This window comes from Idiotropiscis lumnitzeri, chromosome 9 (genome assembly GCF_059441095.1).
Source record: "Idiotropiscis lumnitzeri isolate Australia: NSW breed Sydney's pygmy pipehorse chromosome 9, RoL_Ilum_1.0, whole genome shotgun sequence".
Classification (NCBI taxonomy): domain Eukaryota; kingdom Metazoa; phylum Chordata; class Actinopteri; order Syngnathiformes; family Syngnathidae; genus Idiotropiscis; species Idiotropiscis lumnitzeri.
The window spans coordinates 605,803-616,512 of NC_142399.1; the positions used below are offsets into that span (position 1 = coordinate 605,803).

The 10,710-nt window shown below is 40.4% G+C and overlaps 2 protein-coding genes across 5 annotated transcripts; both read right to left on the bottom strand.

The window, feature by feature from the left end:
- Positions 1 to 71: 71 nt before the first annotated feature.
- Positions 72 to 7,336, bottom strand: eif2ak2 (eukaryotic translation initiation factor 2-alpha kinase 2). Of its 4 annotated transcripts, none has more exons than XM_088304709.1 (20): positions 6,940 to 7,332; positions 6,723 to 6,849; positions 6,437 to 6,551; positions 6,182 to 6,324; positions 6,004 to 6,118; positions 5,536 to 5,597; positions 5,298 to 5,441; positions 5,090 to 5,213; positions 4,015 to 4,079; positions 3,852 to 3,939; positions 3,718 to 3,749; positions 3,607 to 3,643; positions 3,463 to 3,554; positions 3,276 to 3,395; positions 3,046 to 3,159; positions 2,776 to 2,956; positions 2,214 to 2,342; positions 1,558 to 1,659; positions 1,305 to 1,367; positions 72 to 1,163 (listed from the first exon to the last, which is right to left on the bottom strand). In XM_088304709.1, the coding sequence occupies exons 2-20, from the start codon at positions 6,827 to 6,829 to the stop codon at positions 1,038 to 1,040; spliced, it is 1,959 nt and encodes a 652-aa protein (XP_088160835.1). In that variant the 5' UTR covers positions 6,830 to 6,849; positions 6,940 to 7,332; the 3' UTR covers positions 72 to 1,037. The 4 variants fall into 4 exon arrangements, with proteins under 4 accessions (XP_088160835.1, XP_088160836.1, XP_088160838.1 ...); XM_088304710.1 differs by having other exon boundaries at positions 3,463 to 3,533; positions 6,940 to 7,330; XM_088304712.1 differs by lacking the exon at positions 2,214 to 2,342 and having other exon boundaries at positions 6,940 to 7,336.
- Positions 7,337 to 8,504: 1,168 nt separating this feature from the next.
- Positions 8,505 to 10,706, bottom strand: gpatch11 (G patch domain containing 11). The gene is made up of 8 exons (XM_088304002.1): positions 10,539 to 10,706; positions 10,091 to 10,317; positions 9,963 to 10,004; positions 9,763 to 9,883; positions 9,578 to 9,668; positions 9,288 to 9,404; positions 8,826 to 8,907; positions 8,505 to 8,721 (listed from the first exon to the last, which is right to left on the bottom strand). Exons 1-8 carry the CDS (start codon positions 10,586 to 10,588, stop codon positions 8,666 to 8,668), a joined length of 786 nt encoding a protein of 261 aa, XP_088160128.1. The 5' UTR covers positions 10,589 to 10,706; the 3' UTR covers positions 8,505 to 8,665.
- Positions 10,707 to 10,710: the final 4 nt, after the last annotated feature.

Genomic DNA, 10,710 nt, shown 5'->3' on the forward strand with positions numbered 1-10,710 from the left:
TTTTGAACACAACAATTTGAAAAAGTAACATCTTGAGCAGTAGCAATGGAAAACGCAGGCTTATAAAAGTGTTTGTTTTAATCATGAGCATTGATTTATTAATGCATAACTTTCATTAAAATAACACCACAACTTTGAATGTCTAATTAGGTATTTCCAAATAATTACACATTTGCATCCAGTAACGCCAACAGCTGACAGAGAGCAAGTAGCGGTGCACAAGGTAAGTGTTACTGCAATATTCACCAAAAAAAAATGACATTTTGATTATGTTAGGAATTATTATTTTTTTCTTGCAATAAAATAAGCAGGCTCAGTGTAATATCTAAATAATTGGAATAACTTCCAAAGTCACAGCTGGGATTGTCTCCAGCACGCCTGCGACCGTTGTGAGGAACAGCGGCTCGGATAATGGATGGATGGATGGACTTCCAAAGACGAGGATCACAACACGAAGCACCCAACTCGGAAATGCCTCAGGATCCCCCAAATTAAACCGGACGAAGTGGCGAGGGAGAGGCTCGTAGGACTCGCTCATGTGACTCGACAACCGGTGAATCTGAAGAGTTGTTTTGAGAGTTGGCAGCTGATGTTATTTTAGATCAGTGCTTCTCAAATAGACGGAGGGGGGGCGCGCGGTGCAATGCTGATGTGCACCTGGGGAACATGCTTTTTTTTTCGCTGTACAATAAAGTGTAATTGCACATCAATTCCAGTAGTTGGCAGTGGTGCTCTCCTTGCCCATTGCGCGCAGCGAGTATTAACTCTACTGCTTTGCAACGAAAATGCAATTATTTATAATGAGAGCGGCGCAATATGTTTGCAACAGAAAATAATTGAGAAGCACTGTTTTAGATGTTACGCGTGCTCGCCAGGGGTGACCAGGAGGAATTTGGGAAAAATATGTGAATTTTCCTGAATGGTTGGTGTAATTATGGGCCGTTCCTGGCCATCATGGCCGCAAGCGCACGTTCCAAAAAAAGATGCTGGCTATAGGTTCTTTGAACACGTTGATTGGCTGGCGACGGATGGATGAATTAGACAGTCTTCCTGTCTTTAGCAAGTTTGAGTTCTTGAGCATACTCTTCAAGGTTGGTCTGGAGTTGACTGGCTTCAGGCCGCTCTTCTGGCCTCAAGCACAGCATTGATTTAATAATTTGTTGCTGCAAAAACAAATACATGAATAAATATAAGAAGATACACCTCAATATAATACATTTGACCAATTCTGATGATGAAACCAAGATCGTCAAAGATGCTCCCGAGAGAGTCAAATTCATTTTTGCAAGTAAAATGTGTTGTACCTCCGTCGGAAAGTCGTGTGAAAACCCAGGAGGGAGTTTCTGGTTTCTGACATCATCCCAAAGCTAATTTAAAGGCAATGACAACAAAGAGCTTAATGAGGTTGAGTGAAAATCAGAGCATCTTTGAAGACACACTGTTCGAGCTCCTGGCCCGCACCTTGAGCAACGTTCACTCTTCTCGACGCAAGCTTTTAACTTTTACTTGCACCGTATTCCTGCCTTGGGAGGTTACATTTTAGAATAGCTCACTCACCTTCGCTCTTTCACTGCGGGTGATCACGCACCAGAGGAGCTCAAAATAAATCAGACCCAGAGCAAATATATCCACTTTTCGGTCAAAAGCACTCTTGTCTTTCTGCAATAAATAAAAACAATGGGGTAGACAGAAAGTGAGGAATTGTTTGTTTTTTTATCAAACACAAAACTTTCTCAATTTTAGGCCACGGATCCATTTGGGAAACTCCAAATTGTCCCGAGGTGCGAGGTGCGAGTGCGACTGGCTGTACGGCGCCCACTGCCCGTTGGCAGCTGGGATGGGCTCCAGCACACCTGCGACCCTCAAGAGGAGAAGCGGACGGACGGATTGCAAGTTGAACGTGGATAGCACGACCGACGGATGGATTTTTATATGCGTCCAACCAAAGCAGTTTACAGTAGAACCGATTTCACAAAGGGGCGGGACCTAGAAGGCGGGCAAATTTAATTTCAACCAACTACTTTGCTGACAAAAATGGACTGCCATGAAAAACAAGTGAATGAAACAAAGTAAGGAGAGGCAACTTCAGTGTTGGAACGTTTCAAACAACACAAAGTGAATCGTATATGTTGAAATGCGTCAAACGGATGACGATGACGACGATCTCCTATGAAGAATATTGTATTTTCCACAACGTGTGGCAATTTTCTCACCTGCTCAGGCGCCATATAAGATGGCGTCCCCTTGTACACGCTTCTGTCCTCCTTGTAAGTATCATCAGTAACTAGGCCAAAGTCCCCAATCTTGACGGTTCCGTCCAGCCCAAACAAGATGTTGCCAGGCTTAGCATTCAGAAAAAGACAAATCCACACGTGGCCTTTAACGTGGAGAAAGAAAAACACACAACGGCAACTGCCATATCTTGAAAGACTGTCAACGGACGGCAACGTGACTAAGTCTGCAAATGGAAATGAGCATCTCGTTGAAAACCTCCTCGGTGCAACGGGAATTGGTTTGACTTGCGAGTTTCGTGGCTGCAAGTTCCACACGAGTAATGAATGCGAGCGTGGATGGCTGCTCGTCTAAATGTGTTCCCCTTGCTTGACTAGAAACCATGAGCGGTTGTCTTTTTCCTTTCAATTGCTCAAATCAAACAAATGTACATTTGTCTTCACATAGACGATTGCGGGTTTTTCTCCAGCACATAAGCTACCGACAATTCCATTCTGGCGTCATTTGTTACATTTAGTCGGCAACCGCAACAAACGGACTCACCTTCAGATCTCTGTGGATTAACATTTTGGCATGAATGCACTCGACTCCCGACACTATTTGTTGTACGATGACAAAACCACGTTCCGTTCTTTGTGAAGGCGTCGCATTCTCAATGTTCACATTGTCAATCCACTTTTGGAGGTTGTTTTTGTCACACAACTCCATCTGAATATAGAGGAACCTTTGCAGATGACGAGAAAAAGCCAGTTAGGCCTCGTGGGTGTGGTTAATATGTTCTGAAGACGGACAGAATCCTTTGGTGAAACTCACTTGCCAAAGGCACAGTCACATTTGTAAGCAGCATCTTGCATCCAACAAGTGTAGTATCTCACAATGTTGTTGTGTTGAAGTTCCGATAAAGCCAAAATCTCGCCTAAAGATTTTCTGAGCAAGAACATGACAGAGGTTCAAGCTGAGCCGCGTTGCGTGTCACTTACACAAGAGCAACATGAGGGCCAAGTGTGCATCAAGCATTTTCAATCAACGCAGACTCAACTCACTCTTTACATTCAACAATCTTCACGGCATATTCTTTTCCCTCAAGCTTGTGTTTTGCCTTGTAAACTGAGCCAAAGGCTCCTTTGCTGATGTAGTCGATGTCGCCAAAGTCTTCTTCAAACCTGGTGAATGGAACGCAAAACGGATGAATTCACAAAGAATCAACATACTGACTTCAAAGTCACATACCTTGAAGTGGCTGACTGTAATTTTTGTTGGCCATTTCCTCCCCCGTCTTTGAAATCGCCGCTCTTTGCGTCCTTAATCAACACATTTATGGACTAAAAATGAAATCGTTGCAAAAAGGTGACATGTCAGCGACATTTATTTTACCTGTTGTGCAATAGCGTTTGGGAATTTTGCTGCAATTCTAAGGAGACAAAAGGAAAAAGAATGTAAAAATGCCATCGTTTGAATCCGAGTCGAACTCAGATGGTGACTTACTTTCGATTGCGCTTGAAGTCGGGACTTTGACCCTTGGGTGGAGAAAAGTCAACAACAAACCACACGGCTCTTCAGATTACACACGCTTGACCGACAAGAGATGATGTCGTGTACGTACGCAGGTAATAACACACCTGAGCTTTGGGAGAAAACTCAGCAAACTGGACGGAAACACTTGGAGAGGAAATGGCCGTGGTTTTCAACTTTACATGAAAGGATCCCCTTTATAATGAAAAGAGAAAAGTTTCTGTGAAGCAAATGTTCAAATGTGACGTACGTCGTCGGTCGGCCACTTACCGCAAGTTCGGAGAGGACGCCGTGCTGCATGATGTACTACTCGCACATGCAGAAGACCGCAAGACCTGTCAGGCACAAAGGAGATTTTTGGCAGCTTCAAGCGCTCGTGTGATGAAATGAAAATGCACCCTGTACTTGGATTTTTTTATCATGGTGTGTATCATGTGTCCAGTTGCTCCTCCGCCTCCGTAGAAAAATCCCAAATGAGGCCGACTCCCTCCCAAAAGTACTCAAGCTGTGAGGCATGCAAGTAACCAACATTTTAGGTGGAAATAAATACTTGGTATTTACAACTGGATTAGATGCCTGACAGATTTTTCTTTTTTTTGGAGGACTTGGATGGGCCTCAAATTTGCACATCACCAAAGCTACAAATGAGTTCATCAGTGACAAGATGCGAATTGTTTCGGACCTGTAAAAGTCAATTACCGGGAACGAAAGCAATAATGGTGATTCTCAAAGTGTGGCTAGAAGTAGTGGTTCATGTGAATTAATAAAAGACAACAACAAAAGAATTCAAGTATAAACAAACTACTTATACCAAAGAAAATTTAAGGAGATACAAATTATTGCAAAGGTACAGTTCAGCTATAATTCACTTTTAATTATAATACAGTCAGTTTGCTTTTCAACATTATGTTAGATATCATTTGTATTGAATTTAACTTTCGGGAAATACATTGTAATTAAAGACTTTTTGCATTTTCTTATATTTGAGTGCAGTGTTAATGTTCTAACTGTGCATCATGTTGCTGTGGCATACAAGAATATAAAATATGGTTTACAGAAGTGTGATGAACACTTTGGTCTACTTTGTTTCTCTCGTTGGATATTGTCGTTCTGGTGGTACTTGATGAGCTAAATATTTGTTTGGGTGATACTTGGTGCCAAAGTTTTGAGAGCCACTGACACAGAGCTTGTATCTGACTTGCATAGTTCCGTTCGGGAAAATGACAATATTTTCCCGAAATTCCCAATGGCCACCCGTCCTTGCTGACAGTGAGTCCGTCTTGACATTCCAATAATGTACATACTCGAACATCATGATAAAAAAGAAGAAGCGGCCAAATAATACCTCGCAGTCTTCTTTTTCAAGGGCAGCAAGGGCCAACTCAGCTGCATTTTGCTTGGCTTCCTTGATAGTCTTTCCCGCACCCGCAGGGTAGTCCTTGCCATCGATCACTAACTTGTAGGAAAATCTGTGCTGACGGGGAGCCAACATTTGAACTTATAAGTGCTGAAACTTCCATTTTCGTTTTTCCCAGATGAAGACTTGGCCTTACTTATGGTTATGAGATGGGCCACTTCTTTCCACTTCGATGAAATTTGGAGTGCGATGTGTTTTCTGACAGTAGTCATTGATATTTCCGATAAAATTGCACTCGACAAGGCCATCGTCTTCAGTCTTTGAACTTGGTGTCTTGTCACTGTGGTAACAAAGTCATAAAAATTTATTGAAAAAAAATCTAATCAGGCTAGTTCACTGATTTCAAACACAAACGTGCCACGGTTTATGCTCACCAGATCTCTGAGATTGCCTCCTTTTGTGGACTTGAAGAACCAGACGGATCCTCACCTTCGCTCTTAAAAGAAATACAGTATCGGAATTTTGACCGACTGATTGGAGTGTGCCAACTTACTTGCCTTTTGTGGCAAAATGGCCATAACCGAAACAAAACAGGAGTTCTTGTGAGAGTCTGCCATTTCTTTGGCAAAAAACAAGGTCCACCACGCATGTCCACGGAGTACGGCTGAACGACTTATCGCTTTGGAACAGAAATCGCGACATTAGACAACGCGATTTTAAGATGGTCAAAGCTGCGATTTTTTTGTAAGGGTTCTTGTGCCCCATGCTCGAACGAACGAGGTGTCGCTAAGCGTGATCATCACTGACACAAAAATTAAGTTACGCCAATTTTAATGCTGAGCGCACAAGCGCCAGTCTACCAAAATATAATACATGTGCCTGCCGATCGTGCAATTTCGTACCTGTGACGTTTCATATATGGCATGATATGCAAGTTTAGCAGCTTCTGCCTTGGCGTCCTTCTTTGTCATCCCAGTGGCAACTGGATACTCAATCTTCCCAACCAAAAATCTATATCTAAGGGGAACAAAACTTGAATTAACTCTGCATTTATAACTTGGCAGAGCTGTTGGGTCTTACTGAAAGGGCTTGATTGATCCAGGGCTGGTGTACTCGATAAGTCTGACATCCATCTTGATTTTCTGACCATATTCATAGAGCCAGGACACGTGATTTTTGGCTGTTTGACTGACTGGTCCAACAGAAGCTTCCGATGCATGCTCCTGTCAACGTATAAAACAATCTACAGTGAATTTATTTCTATTTTTACGTTAATCCGGAAAAAAAACCATACAATGTATAATACACGAAATATCGTGTGCAATCTGGATTCACCTTTTCCATTAAGCTTTTTAAAGCAAATTTGGCAGCGTTCTGTTTCGCCTCTTTCCTATTGTTCCCTACACCCTCTGGATATGCCTCATCATTGACAAAAACTCTTATGGTAAATCTGAAATATATATTCAAGAAGAAAAGACACAAACAGAACAAAAACACCAACCACTATATTAAAGTTGAAAACCTGATTTTTTTTTATTGCACGAGATCACTGAATAATTCTCAAGCAAAGAGTAAAAAACAATATAGATCATGCACGCGGCTGCAATTTTAAACAACTCACCTTTTAATATGATCCGGGCCATCGGTTCCGATGTCCTCATACTTCAGTTGAGAACGTGTTCTCTGACTGTACTCGTTCAATTTAGCGACGTAATTTTCGGCATCCATCAGAATTCACAAAACAATATCTAAAATCAAAATGAGCATTATCATCACGGATTACATTATAGTGGCATATGCAAACTTGCATATGTATAAAAATGTTCGTATAGTATTACCTTTGCTCTTATGTCGCCGCAGTATTCCAAGTTTCTGATCAATTTCGGTTTCGATTTGCCAAAATGAAAACTTCCTGCCTGCGCGTGCTGCCTTCCGGTATCGTCGGAAAACACAGAACTCCCGATGACAAATAGCAGCAGTCCGCAAACTCAAATTCTGTTTGCAACTCTATGCGCACAATGTTTTTTTTTGGTGTTACGGTCATTCGTGTATTATGGAGTAAAGTACAATAATGGACACAAGTTGGCTGCCGCGTGGCTGTTTTAGTGTAGGAAAGGATCGGAACAACTACGAAGTTTCCACCTACCTCGTTCAACGACGTACCGTGCGATGTGATGATTCGCAAAAGGAAAACCGAGACTTTCAGGAGATCTCCAGACGGAACGGTCCCTCCCCAGATCCGCGTCTGAACATGTCCACACATGTTGTAGTGGGGGGTCATTCGCCGGACATATCAGAATACCCCAAATTGTCATCTAATAATTCATCCTTACTGGCGTCCATGTTTCGAATGACCGAGAGAAAATCACCAATGTTCTTGACAATGAATGCAAAATTGCCAACGCTGAAAATCTATATTTTATAATTAACATGTACTTGCTGAATCCTTTGATTTATTAAGAATGTAATGTTTACGCAGGCTAACGTCCAGCTTTCACTGGGACGGGCATTACAATATATCGACATAAATAGATATAGACATTATTATTCATTGCACATAATAGACCTCAATCAACTTAGATGTACTATTTGGGACAAGATTCTCGTGGCCATCACGAAGTAAAATATGATAACAATACGCAGATGAATAGCAAATATGCAATACAAATGTACTGCAATCAGCAAAACCTTTCCAACATATAGAAATCCAAATCACTGGAAATTGTTGTTTCACAATTCCAATGTAGTCTAATTTGAATCGTTCGCTGTTCTGTCCTTCTTCTGGTATCTACTGCCTATGTGCTTTTGTGTTCTAATTTCCTGCAAATTTATATTACACCATATGGAAAGCGCTTACTTGCAGCTCCAGCTGTGGGCAAATGGACTCTATAAATAAAGTTGTATTGTATTGTATTATAATCAGTATGTATATGCACCACAACGCCAATCTATCAATAAATGAACAAATAAATAACTAAATCATCAATTCCAACTATCTCTGCTGCCTCGTACCAAAATTGCCAGCCGCAGACTGCTGGTTGGGGACCACTGGATTAGACTACAAGTGGTCACAGTGATGTGATCAATAAATTTCTACATAACACTATTTGATTCCTAAAAAATAAAAATACTTCAATGCACAAAGAACATTTAGAAACAAACGTGCATTACATTGTGTGTATAATGTACGTTATGCAAATGTAATTTCATGGAAATACTGAGACATTTATAAGAAATTATGGTGCTGTTTATCGTTTCTCCATTTAAATTAAACATTGTTACAAAGACATGTCAATAATTGAAAAAAATGGAATACACATACATCCATTATATATATATATATATACATACATACACACACATACATATATATATATATATATATATATATATATATATACACGTATACATACACATATACATACACGTTAGTGAGTGTGTGCGTGCGCGGCTATAGAATAGGATCAGTTTTGCTTCAGACATCATTACTTTGACTTTGCTTTGACAATGTAGAAGACTCTGAAGCTCTGAACTACTGCAGACTTTATGATAAGAATGGTAAGTTCATTCATGCTCTGCTGCTGTATCGCCGGGACAGTTCGAGGACAGGTCTTCCTCATCTGGAAAGAGGAAAATATTTCAGCCAATCAAAAAAGGGAATACAACATGTGTTAAAAAAAAAAAAAAAAAAAAAGTGAAATGTTCTGAATATGATCAAGCTTACCATTATAGGCCGTTCCACACCATATGCAGTAAAAATGAATCCCTCTTAAATAGGACGTCAGTATTTGCAGTTGATCAAAAGACTGTAAGAGAAAGATTTTTCAGGATCATAAGTGATTTTACATGGTGGCAAGCGGAAGCAGCTACCACATTCACCAAATGCCTTGCCAACGCAGTTGCTGCTCCCACAGTTGGCGGATATATGTAGACGGTGTGAAAGACTGTGACTCGCCATCCACCTCAACTACCACGCCCACACACGCCTGTTTTCATTGGTAATGCATATTGAATGTTTATCAGTTTTTTTTTTAAATATGCATTATAACATATACCACATAATATGTGATTAAAAAACTGACCTGACTGCTGAATATAAAGATGAAGATGTCCTTTATTAGTCCCACAATGGGGAAATTTGAGATTCATTTTTATTTGAATTTTTATCAAATTAAAAAGAACGAACCGTTAATTCCAAAATGTCCTCTTCCTCTTCATCTTCTTCTTCTTTGTTAAGATCATCTATCTCCTCATCAACCCCCATTTTTGGCCAGTACCATTCTTCCCTGGGGACTGTGATGCCCTGAAATGAAAAGGCAAATTATTTTAGACAAAAACAAAAACTCAAGTGTTATTTCCATAGTGACGTCCCGACAATGTATATTTTTCTAGATGCATACTGTGTAATGTACAGGTGCATCATTTTGTGTCTGCGATGTCGAGATTATCATCCACTAAAAACAATTATTCTCCAACCTTCTGAGAATCTAGCTGCTCACAGGCTTGTTGACTTCGTCTAAGGTCGCCTTTAATTTTTCGCTCCTCTCTCTCGGTTCTTACTCTTGACCTTGAAAGGAGAAAGCATGAGCAGAGATAAGACAAGAACCACTCGCGCGTCATAAAATTGAGTTCCCAGAGCCATAGATTCACTTAGTCTTTACCTAAAATCTTCAAGAGATTTGGTTTCATTTTGTTGTTTGGCGAGTACTTTCTTTCGATACTGCTCCAATTCCTCCTCAGCTTTTCTCTTCTTTGCTCCTTCCATTCCGATGCCACCTCTGTCTGGCTCATTAAAGGACAAAAACAGTTGGAGAAGATACAATAAGTATTCTATCACAAGCATGTCAAAATGCCTTCTTACCAGTTTTAACATTCAATGGAATTGGATCAACTCTGCCAGCCCCTAAATTGTTGAACAAAATTATCATTAAAACGAGTTCAGAATGCAGCAGCATATGAAATTTCAGGAAGTCAGATCAGAAAACGTGCCTTCTTTTCCAAGGCCTTGCCCAGCTTTATAACCCATTTTTTGCAAAAGAGCAAATCCCTTATTGTTATTACTGATGGAGCTCTGTAATGCTGTTTCCCGGCTTTCCCTTTCTTGCTCCTTCAATGTTTTTTGGCGGTTTTTAATGTTGCTCTCTTTGTGCTTTTCTTCCCGTTTCATTGCCTCTTTTACTCGCCTCACCATGGAGACACCTGGTTTGACATCTTGCCTGTAACAAGAAAGAAAAAGTCATTATAATAACAAAATGGCAACTACAGTAATTGAGTGACAACAATTTGTCATTGTCTCGTGTTTAACGTGCTATATGTTGATGTTCATTATTTTAAATAGGCAAAACGCGAAAAGAAGCTATTTAGGTATGCCTAAATATTTTACGGCACAGACGAACTGTCATGTTAAAATACAGATGCCGTTCAAAACAACACTTACATTTGACTGAGGAAAGCATCGGACATATAATCATCTACCTCATCAGACATTATTAAAGTTTAAAATAGAAAAGTATGAACTGGTTAATCCCAGAATGCTTTCTTACTGCAGCACCGTGATGAATGTTTGCCAGCAGTTCCCGGTTCCGCTAATGTTTGGTTCCTCGACAATA

Coding starts and splice junctions, on each gene's coding strand:
- gpatch11 (XM_088304002.1), bottom strand. CDS start 10,588: ATGTCTGATGAGGTAGATGATTATATGTCCGATGCTTTCCTCAGTCAA. Junction 10,318..10,538: donor GATGCTTTCCTCAGTCAAAT/GTAAGTGTTGTT, acceptor TTCTTGTTACAG/GCAAGATGTCAAACCAGGTG. Junction 10,005..10,090: donor GCAAGGCCTTGGAAAAGAAG/GCACGTTTTCTG, acceptor TCAACAATTTAG/GGGCTGGCAGAGTTGATCCA.
- eif2ak2 (XM_088304709.1), bottom strand. CDS start 6,829: ATGGATGCCGAAAATTACGTCGCTAAATTGAACGAGTACAGTCAGAGA. Junction 5,598..6,003: donor CCATATATGAAACGTCACAG/GTACGAAATTGC, acceptor ATTTCTTTTAAG/AGCGAAGGTGAGGATCCGTC. Junction 3,160..3,275: donor AAGATTGTTGAATGTAAAGA/GTGAGTTGAGTC, acceptor GTTCTTGCTCAG/AAAATCTTTAGGCGAGATTT.